The sequence below is a fragment of the Nerophis ophidion genome, linkage group LG23 (genome assembly GCF_033978795.1).
Source record: "Nerophis ophidion isolate RoL-2023_Sa linkage group LG23, RoL_Noph_v1.0, whole genome shotgun sequence".
Classification (NCBI taxonomy): Eukaryota; Metazoa; Chordata; class Actinopteri; order Syngnathiformes; family Syngnathidae; genus Nerophis; species Nerophis ophidion.
The window spans coordinates 37774708-37797902 of NC_084633.1; the positions used below are offsets into that span (position 1 = coordinate 37774708).

General features: G+C 39.8%; 1 protein-coding gene across 1 annotated transcript; it reads right to left on the reverse strand.

Moving 5' to 3' along the window:
• Window positions 1-6885: 6885 nt before the first annotated feature.
• Window positions 6886-20833, reverse strand: LOC133541198 (uncharacterized). Its single transcript, XM_061884340.1, has 10 exons — window positions 17688-20833; window positions 17583-17622; window positions 17478-17506; window positions 13230-13272; window positions 13100-13161; window positions 13001-13033; window positions 12892-12928; window positions 12768-12823; window positions 12548-12703; window positions 6886-7078 (listed from the first exon to the last, which is right to left on the reverse strand). Exons 1-10 carry the CDS (start codon window positions 17839-17841, stop codon window positions 7011-7013), a joined length of 678 nt encoding a protein of 225 aa, XP_061740324.1. The 5' UTR covers window positions 17842-20833; the 3' UTR covers window positions 6886-7010.
• Window positions 20834-23195: the final 2362 nt, after the last annotated feature.

A 23195-nucleotide genomic window follows, 5' to 3' on the forward strand; every position in this document is an offset into this window, starting at 1 on the left:
GCCGCACACTGAATAATCAAAGAAAGCGGGGGCCATTTATTTGAAAAACCAATCCAATATATGTATAAAAAATATACACTTAGGCCTCCACTCAGGCTTGATCCCGGGGACCCCAAAGGGTTAGGGCAGGGGTCGGGAACCTTTTTGGCTGAGAGAGCCAAGAAGCCAAATATTTTAAAATGTATTTCCCTAAGAGCCATATAATATTTTTTTTAACACTGAACACAACTAAACGCGTACATTTTTAAGTAAGACCAACATTTCCAGAGTATAATAGGTCTCTTATTCAATGTAATAATATTGTTGTTCTGAAGCTAACTGTGGAGGGGGCGTGGCCTGCAGCAAAGCAGGATGTTGCCAGGACCGGCCTCGAAATCAGCGACAGGTGTGTAGACGGCCCACCTGGGCCTTGTTATCTAATCACCTGTCGCTCTGTTATAAGCAGCAGCCAGGAGAGACAGGGTTGGGGCTGGAGCCAGAGGGCGAATGAGGACGAAAGAGAAAAAGACAATTGCTGAAAAGCAACTGAGAGACTAATTGAAAAAAAAAACAATATTTTAACCCTTAAACAGGCTCTCATGTCGGTTCTTGGTGGTCTGAAGAACCCCCAGGAGGGCAAGCCCCACACTAACCAATAATAAATAAATTACTTCTTACCATTAACGCAACTTCTTGAACATAAAAATGCATGAGAATGTTTTAAATTTTGAATGTTATTTTTAACACTGTGACTACAAGTGGAATTATTCATTACTTATCGTGTTAAGCAATGCCAGCTCGGATTGATCCGAGAGCCAGATGCAGTCATCAAAAGAGCCACATCTGGCTCTAGAGCCATAGGTTCCCTACCCCTGGGTTAGGGTTTTGGTCAAAATAAAATGTCAAAAATGTGTCATTATTCAGTATTATTATTCAAGTTTTTAATCTCTAGATCAACATTATTATATGATGTTTTTAAAGATTTAAGTTGTATGCTCTTTTTGACAAAGAAAACCACTTTTTTTTTAATTGGAATAAAACTAAAAATATGCAATATTTTCACCCAATAAAATTTTTATGTAGAATGTTTGAGATATAATAATTGGAACCAGAAAACGGTCAACAACTCATAACAACATTGATTTTAATTCACTATTACTTTTTGTGCATTGACACTTAAAAACAAAACACACTGATCCAAAAGTGTCTTACTCATTAAAGTGTTAAAAAATGAATTATATATTTTTTTTACTGTTTACTTTTAACACAATGGTCTCGAGATCAACTTCAGATCTGTCAATTATAAGTTGTTTTTTTTGCTTATATTTTTTTGTTTGTTCGTTTTAGGCCATTCTTTAAAAAAAAAAAAAAAACACCTCAGTTTTTTATATGGCAAACACAAAATATCCAACATTTGCCCCAAAAAATATCTCAAAGTGGAATATTTAAAGTGACATAATTGGAGCCTTGAATTGGTCAATAATTCATAATTGATTTTGATTCACTATTTTTTTTTTTTAAAGAAAGAAAGAAACCGCCTGCATGGCAGCTTTGTGTTATTTGAGTAAACATGTTCTTGTTACATTTCACCTGTTTGCTCTTTTATATCACTCTTTATGTTTTAATTTTTTTTCCATTGTATTTTTAAAATGAGCAATGGGGCCATTAAAAAATGTCCCCCGGGCCGCACTTTGGACACCCTGACTTAAGTGGTGTACACCTTACTGAACCAACTGGGCATGCTCTGAACTTACATCAACAACTAGGGATGCCCATAAGGGACATTCACTACACAGAGGACTAATATAAGACAAGAAAATGACTATTACAACACTAGCACAGGACTAGTCCAACACTAGCAGATGACTAGTGTAAGACAAGCAGAGGAATAGTACAACACTAGCAGAGGACTAGTACAACCCCAGTAGAGTAGGAGTACAACACTAGCAGAGGACTAGTATAACACTAGCAGATGACTAGTATAACACTGGCAGATGACTAGTATAACACTAGCAGATGACTAGTGTAAGACAAGCAGAGGAATAGTACAACACTAACAGAGGACTAGTACAACCCCAGTAGAGTAGGAGTACAACACTAGCAGAGGACTAATACAACACTAGCAGAGGACTAGTCTAACACTAGCAGATGACTAGTGTAAGACAGGCAGAGGACTAGTACAACACTAGCAGAGGACTAGTCTAACACTAGCAGATGACTAGTGTAAGACAGGCAGAGGAATAGTACAACACTAGCAGAGGACTAGTACAACCCCAGTAGAGTAGGAGTACAACACTAGCAGAGGACTAGTACAACCCCAGTAGAGTAGGAGTACAACACTAGCAGAGGACTAGTATAACACTAGCAGATGACTAGTATAACACTGGCGGATGACTAGTATAACACTAGCAGATGACTAGTGTAAGACAAGCAGAGGAATAGTACAACACTAACAGAGGACTAGTATAACACTAGCAGATGACTAGTATAACACTAGCAGATGACTAGTGTAAGACAAGCAGAGGATTAGTACAACACTAGCAGAGGACTAGTACAACCCCAGTAGAGTAGGAGTACAACACTAGCAGAGGACTAGTACAACACTAGCAGAGGACTAGTCTAACACTAGCAGATGACTAGTGTAAGACAGGCAGAGGAATAGTACAACACTAGCAGAGGACTAGTACAACCCCAGTAGAGAAGGAGTACAACACTAGCAGAGGACTAATATAAAAATAGCAGAGGACTAGTACAAGACTAGCAGAGGACTAGTACAAAACTAGCAGAGGACTAGTACAACACTCGCAGAGGACTAGTACAACACTAGCAGAGGACTAGTCCAACACTAGCAGATGACTAGTGTAAGACAATCAGAGGAATATTACAACACTAGCAGAGGACTAGTACAACCCCAGTAGAGTAGGAGTACAACACTAGCAGAGGACTAGTACAACCCCAGTAGAGTAGGAGTACAACAGTAGCAGAGGACTAGTGTAAGACAAGCAGAGGAATATTACAACACTAGCAGAGGACTAGTATAACACTAGTAGAGTAGGAGTACAACACTAGCAGATGACTAGTGTAAGACAAGCAGAGGAATATTACAACACTAGCAGAGGACTAGTACAACCCCAGTAGAGTAGGAGTACAACAGTAGCAGAGGACTAGTACAACCCCAGTAGAGTAGGAGTACAACACTAGCAGAGGACTAGTACAACCCCAGTAGAGTAGGAGTACAACAGTAGCAGAGGACTAGTACAACACTAGTAGAGTAGGAATACAACACTAGCAGAGGACTAGTATAACACTAGTAGAGTAGGAATAAAACACTAGCAGAGGACTAGTATAACACTAGTAGAGTAGGAGTACAACATTAGCAGAGGACTAGTATAACCCCAGTAAAGTAGGAGTACAACAATAGCAGAGGACTAGTATAAAACTAGTAGACTAGGAGTACAACATTAGCAGAGGACTAGTATAACACTAGTAGAGTAGGAGTACAACACTAGCAGAGGACTAGTATAACACTAGCAGAAGACTAATATAAAAATAGCAGAGGGCTAGTACAAGACTAGCAGTGGACTAGTACAACACTAGCAGAGGACTAGTACAACACTAGCAGAGGACTAGTACAACACTAGTTGAGGACTAGTGTAAGAATAGCAGAGGAGTAGTATAAGACTAGCAGAGGACTAGTACAACACTAGCAGAGGACTGGTACAGGACAAGCAGAGGACTAGTATAAAAATAGGAGAGGACTAGTACAAGACTAGCAGAAAACTAGTACAAAACTAGCAGAGTACTAGTGCAACACTAGCTGAGGTCTAGTCTAACACTAGTTGAGGACTAGTATAAGACTAGAAGAGGACTAGTCTAACACTAACATAAGACTAGTCTAACACTAGTAGAGGAATAGTATTACACTAGCAGATAACTAGTATAATACTTGTATAAGAATAGCAGAGGCCTATTCTAACACTAGTAGAGGACTAGTACAAGACTAGCAGAGGACTAGTCTAACACTAGTAGAGGACTAGTATAAGACTAGAAAAGGGCTAGTATAAATTAGTAGATGGCTAGTATAACGCTAGTAAAGTATGAGTGTAACACTAGCATAGGACTAGTCTAACACTAGCAGAGATCTAGTATAAACTAGTGGAGGACTACTATAACACTAGTACAGTAGGAGTACAACACTAGTAGGGTATGAGTGTAACAATAGCATAAGACTAGTATAACAGTAGCAGAGTACTAGTATAAGACTAGCAGATAACTAGTATTAACTACTGGAAGACCAGTATAACACTAGTAGAGTAGGAGGGCAACACTAGTAAAGTGTAACACTATATATAGCATAGGACTAGTAAAATATTAACAGATAATTAGTATTAACTAGTCAATGACTTGTATAGTAGGAGTACAACACTAGTAGTGTACAAGTACAAGTAGTGTACGAGTAGAACACTAATAAAATAGGAGTACAACAATAGTAGTATACTATTATAACACTAGTAGAGTAGGAGTACAACACTAGTAGAGTGTAACACTATATATAGCATAGGACTAGACTAACAGAGGACTGGCAGATACCTACTATATACTAATAGATGACTTGTATAACACTAGTGTAGTAGGAATACAACACTAGTAGTGTACTAGTAGGAGTACAACATAGTAGAGTAGGAGTACAACACTAGTAGTGTACTAGTAGGAGTACAACATAGTAGAGTAGGAGTACAACACTAGTAGTGTACTAGTAGGAGTACAACATAGTAAAGTAGGAGTACAACACTAGTAGTGTACTAGTAGGAGTACAACATAGTAGAGTAGGAGTACAACACTAGTAGTGTACTAGTAGGAGTACAACATAGTAAAGTAGGAGTACAACACTAGTAGTGTACTAGTAGGAGTACAACATAGTAGAGTAGGAGTACAACACGAGTAGTGTACTAGTAGGAGTACAACATAGTAGAGTAGGAGTACAACACTAGTAGTGTACTAGTAGGAGTACAACATAGTAGAGTAGGAGTACAAAACTAGAAGAGTATGAGTGCAATACTTGTAATCTACTAGTAATATAGGAGTACAACACTAGTAGTGTACTAGTATAGGGCTAGAAGGAGTACAACACTAGTAGTGTACTAGTAGAGTACGAGTACAACACTAGTAGTGTACTGTTATAGGGCTAGTATAGTAGGGGTACAACACTGGTAGTGTACGAGTATAACACAAGTAGAGTAGAAGTACAACACTAGTAGTGTACTTTTATAGGGCTAGTAGAGTAGGAGTACAACATTGGTAGTGTACTAGTATAACACAAGTAGAGTAGGAGTACAACACTAGTAGTGTACTACTATAGGGCTAGTAGTGTAGGAATACAACACTGGTAGTGTACTAGTACAACACAAGTAGGAGTACAACACTAGTAGTGTACTTTTATAGGGCTAGTAGAGTAGGAGTACAACACTGGTAGTGTACTAGTATAACACAAGTAGAGTAAAAGTACAACAATAGTAGTGTACTTTTATAGGGCTAGTAGAGTAGGAGTACAACACAGGTAGTGTACTAGTATAACACAAGTAGAGTTGGAGTACAACACTAGTAGTGTACTAGTATAGGGCTAGTAGAGTAGGAGTACAACACTGGTAGTGTACTAGTACAACACAAGTAGAGTAGGAGTACAACACTAGTAGTGTTCTAGTATAGTGCAAGTAGAGTAGGAGTAAATCAATAGCAGTGTACTAGAATAGGGTTTGTAGGGTAGGAGTACAACACTAGCAGTGTACTAGTAGAGTAGAAGTACAACATTAGTACTGTACTAGTATATGTCTAGTAGAGTAAGAGTACAACACTAGTAGTGTACTAGTATAGGGCTGGTAGAGAAAGAGTAAAAACTACTAGTGTACTAGTATAGGGCTAGTAGAGAAAGAGTACAACACTAGTAGTGTACTAGTATAGGGTTAGTAGAGTAGGAGTACAACACTGGTAGTGTACTAGTACAACACAAGTAGAGTAGGAGTACACCACTAGTAGTGTACTAGTAGAGTAGAAGTACAACATTAGTACTGTACTAGTATAGGTCTAGTAGAGTAAGAGTACAACACTAGTAGTGTACTAGTATAGGGCTGGTAGAGAAAGGGTACAAAACTACTAGTGTACTAGTATAGGGCTAGTAGAGAAAGAGTACAACACTAGTAGTGTACTAGTATAGGGTTAGTAGAGTAGGAGTAAAACACTAGTAGTGTACTAGTATAGGGCTAGTAGAGTAGGAGTACAACACTAGTAGTGTACTTGTATAGGGCTAGTAGAGTAAGAGTACAACACTAGTAGTGTACTAGTATAGGGCTAGTAGAGTAGGAGTAAAACACCAGTAGTGTACTAGTATAGGGCTAGTGGAGTAGGAGTACAAAACTAGTAGTGTACTAGTATAGGGCAAGTAGAGTAGGAGTAGAACACTAGTAGTGTACTAGTATAGGGCAAGTAGAGTAGGAGTAGAACACTAGTAGTGTACTAGTATAGGGCAAGTAGAGTAGGAGTAGAACACTAGTAGTGTACTAGTAGAATAAATTGAAGAAAAAGTGTTAATGTTGAAGAATCAGTTGAAAGTATGGTGACAGGATGTATTGTCAAGTCTGATAAGTTAGTATCTCCACACTGTCAACCATGTTTATAGTTAGTACACTCCTTTAACTTGTGTCTAACTAGTTCTGACTCACTATGTCATGTTGAGAGGAAGATGGTGGCTTTTATACGTCACATTCACACAGCAGGGCGTTAAACCACCACCCATCGGGAGCGAGGTGTCTTGCCCAAGGACTCAACGGCAGAAGCTGGAATGGAACCTGGAACCCTGAAGTTGCTGTGCCACCTGAGTGACTTCTAGAACCAAGTGATTAGTAACAAGGAGACGGTGTATTGTTGACATTTAATAGTGTGAAAACATTCTCAGGAGTTGTCAGATTTTTGTTCAGTTTGCAGTCTCCTTCCCATCATGCACTGGGCTGGCAGGTCACCGCGTGTGACTCCGCCCCCTACACGGGTTGGTTGACGTATTGGGCCTCGTCTTCTTCGCTCTGCGACGACAGCGTGGACGATTCTCCTGGCAGGAAACAGAAATACCCTGTGTTACTTTGCATAACACTACTAGGGTACTAGTACTACACTATTAGGGCACTAGGTACTAGTACTACACAACTAGATGAATAGTATAACACTAGTAGGGTACTAGTACTACACTATTAGGGCACTAGTACTACACAACTAGATGAATAGTACTACACTACTAGGGTACTAGTACTACACTATTAGGGCACTAGTACTACACAACTAGATGAATAGTATAACACTACTAGGGTAATAGTACTACACTACTAGGATACTAGTACTACACTATTAGGGCACTAGTATTACACAACTAAATGAATATTAGAACACTACTAGGGTACTAGTACTACACTACTACATGACTAGTACTACACAACTAGGGTACTAGTAATACACTACTATATGACTAGTATAACACTATTGGGTACTAGTACAACATTACTAGATGACTAAATTAACACTACTAGGGTACTAGTACAACATTACTATATGACTAATATAACACTACTAGGGTACTAGTACAACATTACTAGATGATTAATATAACGCTACAAGGGTAGTAGTATAACACTACGAGGGTACTAGTACAACATTACTAGTTGACTAGTACAACACTACTAGGGTCGGACAGGTCGCCCGGACATCTGCAAGTCATCCGATCACACACTAGTTACTAGTACAAGACTCCCAAGTGCCTAGTAAAACCTTACTACAGTCATCAGATCCCACAAGTAGTTACTAGTACAACACTAATAGATGACTAGCACAACTCTACTAGGATACTAGTACTACACTGCAAGATGAATATAATAACACTACTAAGGTACTAGTACTACACTACTAGATGACTAGTATAACACTACTAGGGTACTAGTACAACACTACTAGATGACTAATATAACACTTTTAGGGTACTAGTACAAAATTACTAGATGACAAATAAAACACTACTAGGATAGTAGAATAAGAATACAGGGGCACTAGTACAACATTACTAGTTGACTAGTATAACACTACTAGTTGACTAGTACAACACTACTAGGGTCGGACAGGTCGCCCGGACATCTGCAAGTCATCCGATCACACACTAGTTACTAGTACAAGACTCCCAAGTGCCTAGTAAAACCTTACTACAGTCATCAGATCCCACAAGTAGTTACTAGTACAACACTAATAGATGACTAGCACAACTCTACTAGGATACTAGTACTACACTACAAGATGAATATAATAACACTACTAAGGTACTAGTACTACACTACTAGATGACTAGTATAACACTACTAGGGTACTAGTACAACACTACTAGATGACTAATATAACACTTTTAGGGTACTAGTACAAAATTACTAGATTACAAATAAAACACTACTAGGATAGTAGAATACGAATACAGGGGCACTAGTACAACATTACTAGTTGACTAGTATAACACTACTAGTTGACTAGTATAACACTACTAAGCTACTAGTATAACACTACTAGATGACTAGTATAACACTACTGGGGTACTAGTATAATGCTACTAGGGTAGCACAACTAGTTACTTGTAACATGCTACTAGTTACTAGTACAACAGTACTGGATGGCGAGCATATTACTACTAAGCTGCTAGTACTAAACTACTAGTTGAATAGTATAACACTACTAGGGTATGAGTACTATACTACTAGATGACTAGTATAACACTACCAGGGTACTGGTACAACACTACTAGATGACTAGTATAACCCTACTAGGGTCTGGGAGGTCGTCAGGACATCTGCAAGTCATCTGATCACACACTAGTTAGTAGTAAAACACTACTAGATGACTAGTACAACACTACTAGGGTACTAGTACAACATTACTAGATGACTAGTATAATAATACTAGGGTACTAGTACAACAATACTAGATGACTAGTATAACACCGCGCCCGGGAATCATTTTTGGGGATTTAACCCCCAATTCCAACCCTTGATGCTGAGTGCCAAGCAGGGAGGTAATGGCTCCCATTTTTTTTATAGTCTTTGGTATGACTCGGCCGGGTTTTGAACACACAACCTACCCATCTCAGGGCAGACACTCTAACCCAGGGGTCAGCAACCTTTTTGAAACCAAGAGCTACTTCTTGGGTACTGATTAATGCGAAGGGCTACCAGTTTGATACACACTTAAATAAATTACCAGAAATAGCCAATTTCCTCAATTTACCTTTAATAAATAAATCTATATATATAAAAGAAATGGGTATTTATTTCTGTCTGTCATTCCGTCGTACAGTTTTTTTCCTTTTACGGAAGGTTTATTGTAGAAAATAAATGATGAAAAGATTAAAAGAGCAGAAAACACGAAAAAAAAAGAAAATTAAATTTATAAACATAGTTTATCTTCAATTTCGACTCTTTAAAATTCAAAATTCAACCTAAAAAAATGAAGAGAAAAAATTCATTTTGATGAGGAAATTTTAATATTTTTGAAAAATTAAAAAAATAATTTATGGAACATCATTAGTGATTTTTCCTGATGAAGATTAATTTTAGAATTTTGATGACATAGGTTAAAGTCCAATCCGCACTTTGTCAGAATATATAACAAATTGGACCAAGCTATATTTCTAACAAAGACAAATCATAATTTTTTCTAGATTTCCCAGAACAATTTTTTTTAAAGAAATTCAAAAGTCTTTGAAATAAGATTTAAATTTGATTTTACAGATTTTCTAGATTTGCCAGAATAATGTTTTTGAATTTTAATCTTAATAAGTTTGAATAAATATTTCACAAATATTCTTCATCAAAAAAACATAAGATAAAATGAAAAATTAAATTAAAATGTATTTATTATTCTTTACAATAAAAAAAAAATACTTGAACATTGATTTAAATTGTCAGGAAAGAAAAGGAAGGAATTTAAAAGGTAAAAAGGTATATGTGTTTAAAAATCCAAAAATCATTTTTAAGGTTGTATTTTTTCTCTAAAAGTGTCTTTCTGAAAGTTATAAGAAGCAAAGTAAAAAAATAAATGAAGTGAAGACCAAGTCTTTAAAATATTTTCTTGGATTTTCAAATTCTATTTGAGTTTTGTCTCTCTTAGAATTAAAAATGTCGAGCAAAGCGAGACCAGCTTGCTAGTAAATAAATACAATTTAAAAAATAGAGGCAGCTCACTGGTATTTGAGCTATTTTTAGAACAGGCCAGCGGGCGACTCATCTGGTCCTTACGGGCTACCTGGTGCCCGCGGGCACCGCGTTGGTGACCCCTGCTCTAACCACTCGGCCACTGAGTAGGTACTAGTACAACATTACTAGTTGACTAGTATAATAATACTACAGTACTAGTACAACACTACTAGATGACTAGTATAATAATACTACGGTACTAGTACAACACTACTAGATGACTATTATAAGACCACTAGGGTACTAGTACTACACTAGTAGATGACTAGTAAAACACAACTAGGGTACCAGTATAACACTACTCGGGTACAAGTACAACATTACTACATGACTAGTACAACACTACTAGGGTACTAGTACAACACTACTAGGGTACTAGTATAACACTACTAGGGTATGAGTACAACACTACTATACGACTAGTACAACACTACTAGGCTACTGGTATAACACTACTTGGGTACGAGTACAACATTACTAGATGACTAGTACAACACTACTAGGGTACTAGTATAACACTACTAGGGTATGAGTACAACATTACTATACGACTAGTACAACACTACTAGGCTACTGGTATAACACTACTTGGGTACGAGTACAACATTACTAGATGACTAGTACAACACTACTAGGGTACTAGTATAACACTACTAGGGTATGAGTACAACATTACTATACGACTAGTACAACACTACTAGGCTACTAGTATAACACTACTAGGGTACGAGTACCACATTACTAGATGACTGGTAAAACACAACTAGGGTACTAGCATAACACTACTAGGGTATGAGTACACCATTACTACATGACTAGTACAACACGACTAGGGTACTAGTATAACACTACTAGGGTATGAGTGCAACATTACTATATGAGTAGTACAACACTACTTGGCTACTAGTATAACACTACTAGGCTACTAGTATAACACTACTAGGGTACTAGTATAACACCACTAGGGTATGAGTACCACATTACTAGATGACTGGTAAACACAACTAGGGTACTAGCATAACACTACTAGGGTATGAGTACAACATTACTATATGACTAGTACAACACTACTAGGCTACTAGTATAACACTATTAGGGTATGAGTACCACATTACTAGATGACTGGTAAAACACAACTAGGGTACTGGTATAACACTACTAGGGTACGAGTACACCATTACTAGATGACTAGTACAACACTACTAGGGTACCATTATAACACTACTCGGGTACGAGTACAACATTACTAGATGACTAGTACAACACTATTAGGGTACTAGTATAACACTACTAGGGTATGAGTACAACATTACCATACGACTAGTACAACACTACTGGGCTACTGGTATAACACTACTCGGGTACGAGTACAACATTACTAGATGACTAGTACAACACTACTACGGTACTAGTATAACACTACTAGGGTATGAGTACAACATTACTATACGACTAGTACAGCACTACTAGGCTACTAGTATAACACTACAAGGGTACGAGTACCACATTACTAGATGACTGGTAAAACACAACTAGGGTACGAGCATAACACTACTAGGGTATGAGTACACCATTACTACATGACTAGTACTACACGACTAGGGTACTAGTATAACACTACTAGGGTATGAGTGCAACATTACTATATGAGTAGTACAACACTACTTGGCTACTAGTATAACACTACTAGGCTACTAGTATAACACTACTAGGGTACTAGTATAACACCACTAGGGTATGAGTACCACATTACTAGATGACTGGTAAACACAACTAGGGTACTAGCATAACACTACTAGGGTGAGTACAACATTACTATATGACTAGTACAACACTACTAGGCTACTAGTATAACACTACTAGGGTACAAGTACCACATTACTAGATGACTGGTAAAACACTACTAGGGTACGAGTACACCATTACTGCATGACTAGTACAACACTACTAGGGTATGAGTACCACATTACTAGATGACTGGTAAACACAACTAGGGTACTAGCATAACACTACTAGGGTATGAGTACAACATTACTATATGACTAGTACAACACTACTAGGCTACTAGTATAACACTACTAGGGTACGAGTACACCATTACTACATGACTAGTATAACACCAGCAGGGTACTAGTATAACACTACTAGGGTACTAGTACAAGATTACTAGCTGACTAGTATAACACCAGCAGGGTACTAGTATAACACTACTAGGGTACTAGTACAAGATTACTAGATGAGTAGTACAACACCAGCAGGGTACTAGATGAGTGTCAGGAAACAGGAAGTCCCATGCGAACCTGATGCACTTCCTGTTGAGGCAGCGCTGTGAGGCGTCACGTCCAAATACTCCCTGTCATCTGACAAGGAGAGACGCTCCATGGCTCGGACCGGCGAGCTTCCGGAAGGTTCCCTCCACTCAGCTGCGGGCACGTTGACGTACTCGTGGCGGACACCTGTGGGCGACACTGGCCTCGTAAGGGCATCCAACACCAAGAAAATGGCGGCGGAAGAAGCCACCTGAGCTGGGCGTGGAGGCTGCGCTCTGATTGGTGGAAGCATCGGGCAGGACCAGGCTGTGGGAGAGGAAGAGGAAGAGGAAGAGGAGGCGCACACAGGTGCCCGAGGAGCAGGAAGTACCTACACGTAGTCCTCAGCAAAGCATTCTGGGTAGTCCAGTCCTGCGCAAAGGAAACAGTGTTAGGGCGCGTCCTGTCTCCCACCACAGGGGGCGGGGCCGCCGAGCATCTCACCTGCGTGGGAGTTCTCGTAGCTGGCGTTACTTTCTGCAGCGCACAGAGGTCATGTGAGGTCAAGGGTCACATGCAGGGTCACATGACGTGTCATCTCACCGCTTTGTGTGGGCGTCACGCATCCTCGCTCGCTCCCACTGCCGGGGTCTGGAGGCGGAGCCCTGGAGACGCAACGTCAAACATCACTTCCTGCTTGGCCAAGATCGGGGGAAAGGGGGCGGGGACTCACATAGGTGAGAGCAGGTCAGAGGTCGGAGAGATCATCAGGAAATCTGAAAGTCATCAGATCACACATATTGATGCTAACGTTAGCTACAGGCTAGTAGATGACTAGTATTCCACAACTTTGGTAGTAGTACTACACTACTTGTTACTAGTACTACACGACTAATTGACTAGTACAACACTACTAGGGTCAGGGAGGCCGTCAGGACATCTGAAAGTCATCAGATCACACATATTGATGCTAACGTTAGCTACAGGCTAGTAGATGACTAGTATTCCACAACTTTGGTAGTAGTACTACACTACTTGTTACTAGTACTACACGACTAATTGACTAGTACAACACTACTAGGGTCAGGGAGGCCGTCAGGACATCTGAAAGTCATCAGATCACACATGTTGATGTGAACGTTGGCTACAGGCTAGTAGATGACTAATACTACACTACTTGTTTTTAGTACTACACTACTAGTTGACTAGTACAACACTACTAGTGTCGGGAGGCCGTCAAGACATCTGAAAGTCCTCAGATCACACATATTGATGCCAACGTTGGCTACAGGCTAGTAGATGTTTAGTACTACACAACTTTGGTACTAGTACTTCACTACTTGTTACTAGTACAACATTACTAGCTGACTAGTACAACACTACTAGGGTCAAATAGGTTGTCAGGACATCTGCAAGTCATCAGATCACACATGTTGATGTGAACTTTAGCTACAGGCTAGTAGATGAGTAGTACAACACTACTAGATGACTAGTACTACACTACTAGATGACTAGTACAACACTAATAGATAACTAGTACAACACTACTAGTGTCGGGGAGGCCGTCAGGACATCTGAAAGTCATCAGATCACACGTATTGATGCTAACGTTAGCTACAGGCTAGTAGATGAGTAGTACTACACTACTTGTTACTAGTACTACACTACTTGATACTAGTACTACACTACTAGATGACTAGTACAACACTACTAGGGTCGGGGAGGTGTCAAGACATCTGCAAGTCATCAGATCACACATGTTGATGTGAACTTTAGCTACAGGCTCGTAGATGACTAGTACTTCACTACTAGATGACTAGTACCCACACTCTTTTACTACGAAGCCATGTTGTTGTAACACCTGGCTTGGCATCGTCTTGCTGATATAAGCAGGGGCGTCCATGCTTGAATGGCAACATAAGTATCTCCAAAAGCTGTATGTGCCTTTCAGCATTAATGGTGCCTTCACAGATGTGTAAGTTACCCATGCCTTGGCCACTAATACACCCCCATACCATCACACATGCTGCCTAGAACACTTTCACCCTAGAACAGTCCGGATGTTTTTTTTCCTCTTTTGTTCTGGAGGTCCACAGTTTCCCCCCAAAAATTAGAAATGTGGACTGGTCAGACCACAGAACACTTTTCCACTTTGCATCAGTCCATCTTAGATGAGCTCGGGCCCAGCGAAACGTTTCTGGGTGTTGTTGATAAATGGCTTTGGCTTTGCATAGTAGAGTTTTAACTTGCACTTACAGATGTAGCGACCAACTGTGGTTACTGAATATTAGCTGAAAAGGATTTGCAAATCATTGTATTTTCTTTTTATTTACCATTTACACAACGCGACAACTTTACTGCTTTTGGCTTTTGTAGTACTACACTATTAGTGTAATAGTACTACATTACCTGTTCCTAGTACTACACTACTAGATGACTAGTATAACACATCTACAGTACTAGTACTCCACAATAGATGACTAGTAAAACACAACTAGGATACCAGTATTAGTTACTAATACAACACTACTAGATGACTAGTATATCGATAATAGGGTATGGGAGGTCGCCAGGACATCTGCAAGTCATCAGATCACACTAGTTACTAGTACAACACTACTAGATGACTAGTATAACCCTACTAGGGTAGGTCGTCAGGACATCTGCAAGCCATCAGATCACACACTAGTTACTAGTACGACACCAATAGATGACTAGTATAACCCTACTAGGGTCGGGGAGGTGGTCAGGACATCTGCAAGTCATCAGATCACACACTAGTTACTAGTACGACACCAATAGATGACTAGTATAACCCTACTAGGGTCGGGGAGGTAGTCAGGACATCTGCAAGTCATCAGATCACACACTAGTTACTAGTACAACACTAAAAGGTGAGTAGTATAACCCTACTAGAGTCTGGTAGGTTGTCAGGACATCTACAAGTCATTAGATCACACACTAGTTACTAGTACAACACTACTAGTTGACTAGTGTAACCCTACTAGGGTAGGTTGTCAGGACATCTGCAAACCATCAGATTACACACTAGTTACTAGTAAAGCACTACTTGATGACTAGTATAACCCTACTAGGGTACTAGTATGACAGTAATATTTACTAGTACAACACTACTAGATGACTAGCATAACCCTACTAGGGTCGGGGAAGTGGTCAGGACATCTGCAAGTCATCAGATCACAAACTAGTTACTAGTACGACACCAATAGATGACTAGTATAACCCTACTAGGGTCAGGGAGGTGGTCAGGACATCTGCAAGTCATCAGATCACACACTAGTTACTAGTACAACACTAATAGATGACTAGTATAACCCTACTAGGGTCGGGGAGGTGGTCAGGACATCTGCAAGTCATCAGATCTCACACTAGTTACTATTACGACACTAATAGATGACTAGTATAACCCTACTAGGGTCGGGGAGGTGGTCAGGACATCTGCAAGTCATCAGATCTCACACTAGTTACTAGTACGACACTAATAGATGACTACTATAACCCTACTAGGGTCGGGGAGGTGGTCAGGACATCTGCAAGTCATCAGATCACACACTAGTTACTAGTACGACACTAATAGATGACTAGTATAACCCTACTAGGGTCGGGGAGGTGGTCAGGACATCTGCAAGTCATCAGATCACACATTAGTTACTAGTACGACACCAATAGATGACTAGTATAACCCTACTAGGGTCAGGGAGGTGGTCAGGACATCTGCAAGTCATCAGATCAAACACTAGTTACTAGTACGACACTAATAGATGACTAGTATAACCCTACTAGGGTCGGGGAGGTGGTCAGGACATCTGCAAGTCATCAGATCACACACTACTTACTAGTACGACACTACTAGATGACTAGTATAACCCTACTAGCGTCGGGGAGGTCGTCAGGACATCTGCAAGTCATCAAATCAAACACTAGTTACTAGTACGACAATAATAGATGACTAGTATAACCCTACTAGGGTCGGGGAGGTGGTCAGGACATATGCAAGTCATCAGATCACACACTACTTACTAGTACGACACCAATAGATGACTAGTATAACCCTACTAGGGTCGGGGAGGTGGTCAGGACATCTGCAAGTCATCAGATCACACACTACTTACTAGTACGACACCAATAGATGACTAGTATAATCCTACTAGGGTCGGGGAGGTGGTCAGGACATCTGCAAGTCATCAGATCACACACTACTTACTAGTACGACACCAATAGATGACTAGTATAATCCTACTAGGGTCGGGGAGGTGGTCAGGACATCTGCAAGTCATCAGATCACACACTACTTACTAGTACGACACTACTAGATGACTAGTATAACCCTACTAGGGTCGGGGAGGTGGTCAGGACATCTGCAAGTCATCAAATCAAACACTAGTTACTAGTACGACAATAATAGATGACTAGTATAACCCTACTAGGGTCGGGGAGGTGGTCAGGACATCTGCAAGTCATCAGATCACACACTAGTTACTAGTACAACACTAATAGATGACTAGTATAATCCTACTAGGGTCGGGGAGGTGGTCAGGACATCTGCAAGTCATCAGATCACACATTAGTTACTAGTACGACACTAATAGATGACTAGTATAATCCTACTAGGGTCGGGGAGGTGGTCAGGACATCTGCAAGTCATCAGATCACACACTAGTTACTAGTACGACACTAATAGATGACTACTATAACCGTACTAGGGTCGGGGAGGTGGTCGGAACATCTGCAAGTCATCAGATCACATATTAGTTACTAGTACGACACCAATAGATGACTAGTATAACCCTACTAGGGTCGGGGAGGTGGTCAGGACATCTGCAAGTCATCAGATCACACACTAGTTACTAGTACGACACTAATAGATGACTAGTATAAACCTACTAGGGTCAGGGAGGTGGTCAGATCACACAAGTTGACACTAACTTGATAGCATTAACGACAGGTTAGTAGGACTTACGTGGTAGTGCGTGCGGGAAATTGGTGGAGCTGCGTGTGGGAAACAAAGAGTGACAGTCACAAACCAGCAGGCTTTTCTTTCTTTTTCTCAAGCCGCTGCACTCACAGGATGTACTCGGCTGTGGCCGTGTCTTCCCGGATGGAAACTGGTGGTGGCGGGGAGAGAAAAGGCGGGTTAGTAGATGGGCGACAGGAAGTGACACGGACTCACCCGGCGGTGCGTTCCTCCAGCAGTCCACACACGCCAGCAGCACGCCGCACAGCAGCGCTACCGTGGCCAGCGCCAGCATCAGGGGGACGTCCATGGAGAGAACACTCGGCGCCATGGCCTCACACAGGAAGTGACTCACCTGCACGCCAAACATGTCTTCTCTATCTCCTCTTCTGCTCAGCCAATCAGCTGCTGACCTTCCCCTCCCGCCTTGCAGCACAACACTGTGCACCAATCACCAGCCACCTACACCGCCTCGCCTTGGCCCCGCCTCCTGACAGGAAACCACATCAAGTTGACAGCCACGGTGCTGGGGTGGTGGGGTGGGGGGTTGCACTTGTTTCAGTACTACTCTGTAATTCCATCATACTAAATACTTGTTGTCAAGTACTAGTACTACACCACTAGACAACTAGTACTACTCTGTAATTCCATCATACTAAATACTTGTTGTCAAGTACTAGTACTACACTACTAGACAACTAGTACTTCACTGTACTTCAATGATACTAAATATCCATCCATCCATTTTCTACCGCTTATTCCCTTTTGGGGTCGTGGGGGCGCTGGCGCCTATCTCAGCTACAATAGGGCGGAAGGCGGGGTACACCCTGGACAAGTCGCCACCTTATCACAGGGCCAACACAGATAGACAGACAACATTCACACTCACATTCACACACTAGGGACCATTTAGTGTTGCCAATCAACCTATCCCCAGGTGCATGTCTTTGGAAGTGGGAGGAAGCCGGAGTACCCGGAGGGAACCCACGCATTCACGGGGAGAACATGCAAACTCCACACAGAAAGGTCCCGAGCCTGGATTTGAACCCAGGACTGCAGGACCTTCGTATTGTGAGGCAGACGCACTAACCCCTCTGCCACCGTGAAGCCCTGATACTAAATACTTGTTGTCAAATACTAGTACTACACTACCAAACAACTAGTACTAAAATGTACTTTGATGACACCAAATACTGTTTGTCAAGTACTAGTACTACACTACTGAACAACTAGTACTACTCTGTACTTTCATCATACTAAAAACTTTTGTCAAGTACTAGTATTACACTACTGGACAACTAGTACTACTCTGTGATTCCATCATACTAAATACTTTGTCAAGTACTAGTACTACACTAATAGACAACTAGTACTACAATTTACTTCCATTATACTAAATACTTTGTCAAGTACTAGTACTACACTACAGAACAACTAGTACTACTCTGTAATTTCATCATACTAAAAACATTTGTCAAGCACTAGTACAACACTACTAGACAACTAGTACTTCACTGTACTTCAATGATACTAAATACAGTACTTGTAGTCAAGTACTAGTACAACACTACCAGTCAACTAGAACTATAATGTGCTTCGATGACACCAAATACTTGTTGTCAAGTACTAGTACAAGACTATTAGACAACTAGTACTACTCTGTACTTCAATGACACTAAATAATTGTTGTCAAGTACTACTACAACATTACTAGACATCTAGTACTACTCTGTACTTCAATGATACTAAATACTTTTTCTCAAGTACTAATACTACACTACTAGACAACTAGTACTTCACTGTAATTCCATCATTCTAAATACTTGTTGTCAAGTACTAGTACTACACTACTAGACAACTAGTACTACTCTGTAATTCCATCATACTAAATACTTGTTGTCAAGTACTAGTACTACACTACAAGATAACTAGTACTTCACTGTACTTCAATGATACTAAATACTTGTTGTCAAGTACTAGTACTACACTACTAGACAACTAGTACTTCACTGTAATTCCATCATTCTAAATAGTTGTTGTCAAGTACTAGTACAACACTACTAGACAACTAGTACCACTCTGTAATTCCATCATACTAAATACTTGTCAAGTACTAGTACTACACTACAGACAACTAGTACTTCACTGTACTTCAATGATACTAAATACTTGTTGTCAAGTACTAGTACTACACTACTAGACAACTAGTACTTCACTGTACTTCAATGAGACTAAATACTTGTTGTCAAGTACTAGTACTACACTACAAGACAACTAGTACTTCACTGTACTTCAATGATACTAAATACTTGTTGTCAAGTACTAGTACTACACTACAAGACAACTAGTACTTCACTGTACTTCAATGATACTAAATACTTGTTGTCAAGTACTAGTACTACACTACAAGACAACTAGTACTTCACTGTACTTCAATGATACTAAATACTTGTTGTCAAATACTAGTACTACACTACCAAACAACTAGTACTAAAATGTACTTCGATGACACCAAATACTTTTTGTCAAGTACTAGTACTACACTACTGAACAACTAGTACTACTCTGTACTTTCATCATACTAAAAACTTTTGTATAGTAATAGTACTACACTACTAGACAACTAGTACTTCAATGATACCAAATACAGTACTTGTTGTCAAGTACTAGTACAACACTACCAGACAACTAGAACTATGATGTACTTCGATGACACCAAATACTTGTTGTCAAGTACTAGTACAAGACTACTAGTACTACTCTGTACTTCAATGATACTAAATACTTTTTCTCCAGTACTAGTACTACACTACTAGACAAACAGTACTACTCTGTACTTCAATGATACTAAATACTTTCTGTCCAGTATTAGTACTATACTACTAGACAACTAGTACTACTTTGTACTTCAATGATACTAAATACAAGACTACTGGTAAAATACTAGTATAACACTCAGAGGACCAGTATACCACTACGAGAGTACTACTACAACATTATTACAGTACTAATACAACACTAGTAGGACTAGTATAAGACTACTAGTATATCACTAGTAGAGTAGTACAATAACACAACAGAAACCTATTATAATCCTAGTAGAGAACTGGTACAACACTACTAGAGTACTATTAAAACCCTAGCAGACAACTTATACAACACTACTAGAGTACTAGTATAAAACTAGTAGAGTACTAATATAAACACTGGTAGAGGACTGGTGTAACACTAGTAAACTAATAGTACAACACTACATGAGTACTAGTATAACAATAGAAGAAGAATAATATAAAATTACTAGAATACTACAAACCTTGTTTCCATATGAGTTGGGAAATTGTGTTAGATGTAAATATAAACAGAATACAATGATTTGAAAATCCTTTTCAACCCATATTCAGTTGAATATGCTACAAAGACAACATATCTGATGTTCGAACTCATAAACTTTTTTTTTTTTTTTGCAAATAATCATTAACTTTAGAATTTGATGCCAGCAACACGTGACAAAGAAGTCGGGAAAGGTGGCAATAAATACTGATATATTTGAGGAATGCTCATCAAACACTTATTTGGAACATCCCACAGGTGTGCGGGCTAATTGGGAACAGGTGGGTGCCATGATTGGCTATAAAAGCAGCTTCCATGACATGCTAAGTAATTCACAAACAAGGATGGGGCGAGGGTCACCACTTTGTAAGCAAATTGTCGAACAGTTTTAGAACAACATTTCTCAACGAGCTATTGCAAGGAATTCAGGGATTTTACCATCTACGGTAAGTAAAATCATCAAAAGGTTCAGAGAATCTGGAGAAATCACTGCACGTAAGCCATGATATTACGGACCTTTGATCCCTCAGGCGGTACTGCATCATAAACCAACATCAGTGTGTAAATAATATCACCACATGGGCTCAGGAACACTTCAGAAAACCACTGTCAGTAACTATAGTTGGTTGCTGCATCTGTAAGTGCAAGTTATGCGACGTAAAACCCACTCATCAAAAACACCGAGAAACGCCGCCGGCTTGGCTGGGCCCGAACTCATCTAAGATGGACTGATGCAAAGTGGAAAAGTGTTCTGTGGTCTGACGAGTCCACATTTCAAATTATATTTAGAAACAGTGGACGTGGTGTCCTCCAGAACAAAGAGAAAAATAACCATCTGGATTGTCTTAGGCGCAAAGTTGAAAAGCCAGCATGTGTGATGGTATGGGGGTGTATTAGTGGACAAGGCATGGGTAACTTACACATCTGTGAAGGCACCATTAACGCTGAAAGGTGCATACAGATTTTACATATGTTGTCATCCAAGCAACGTTATCATGGACGCTCCTACTTATTTCAGCAAGACAATGCCAAGCCACGTGTTACAACAGCGTGGCTTTGTAGTAAAAGAGTGTGGGTATTTTCCTGGCCCGCCTGCAGTCCAGACCTGTCTCCCATGGAAAATGTGTGGCGCATTATGAAGCGTAAAATACGACAGCGGAGACCCCGGACTGTTGAAGGACTGAAGCTCTACATAAAACAAGAATGGGAAAGAATTCCACTTTCAAAGCTTCAACAATTAGTTTCCTCAGTTCCCAAACGTTTATTGAGTGTTGTTAAAAGAAAAGGTGATGTAACACAGTGGTGAACATGCCCTTTCCCAACTACTTTGGCACGTGTTGCAGCCATGAAATTCTAAGTTAATTGTCATTTGAAAAAAAAAAAATAAAGTTTATGAGTTTGAACATCAAATATGTTGTCTTTGTAGCATATTCAACTGAATATGGGTTGAAAAGGATTTGCAAATCATTGTATTCTGTTTATATTTACATCTAACACAATTTCCCAACTCATATGGAAACGGGGTTTGTAGTATAACACTAGCAGAGGACCAGTATAATACCAGTAGAATTGTAGTACAAGTAGATGACTAGTATAACACTACTAGAGTAGGAGTACAACACTAGAAGAGGACTAGTATAACACTAGTAGAGTAGGAGTACAACATTAGCAGAGGACTAGTATAACACTAGTAGAGTAGGAGTACAACACTAGCAGAGGACTAGTATAACACTAGTAGAGTAGGAGTACAACACTAGCAGAGGACTAGTATAACACTAGCAGAGGACTAGTATAGTACTAGTAGAGTAGGAGTACAACACTAGCAGAGGAATAGTATAACACTAGTAGAGTAGGAGTACAACACTAGCAGAGGACTAGTATAACACTAGTAGAGTAGGAGTACAACACTAGCAGAGGACTAGTACAACACAAGAAGAGTAGGAGTACAACACTAGCAGAGGACTAGTATAGTACTAGTAGAGTAGGAGTACAACACTAGCAGAGGACTAGTATAACACTAGTAGAGTAGGAGTACAACACTAGCAGAGGACTAGTATAACACTAGTAGAGTAGGAGTACAACACTAGCAGAGGACTAGTACAACACAAGTAGAGTAGGAGTACAACACTAGCAGATGACTAGTACAACACTAGTAGAGTAGGAGTACAACACTAGCAGAGGACTAGTATAACACTAGTAGAGTAGGAGTATAACACTAGCAGAGGACTAGTATAACACTAGTAGAGTAGGACTACAACACTAGCAGAGGACTAGTATAACCCCAGTAAAGTAGGAGTACAACACTAGCAGAGGACTAGTACAACACTAGTAGAGTAGGAATACAACACTAGCAGAGGACTAATACAACACAAGTAGAGTAGGAGTACAACACTA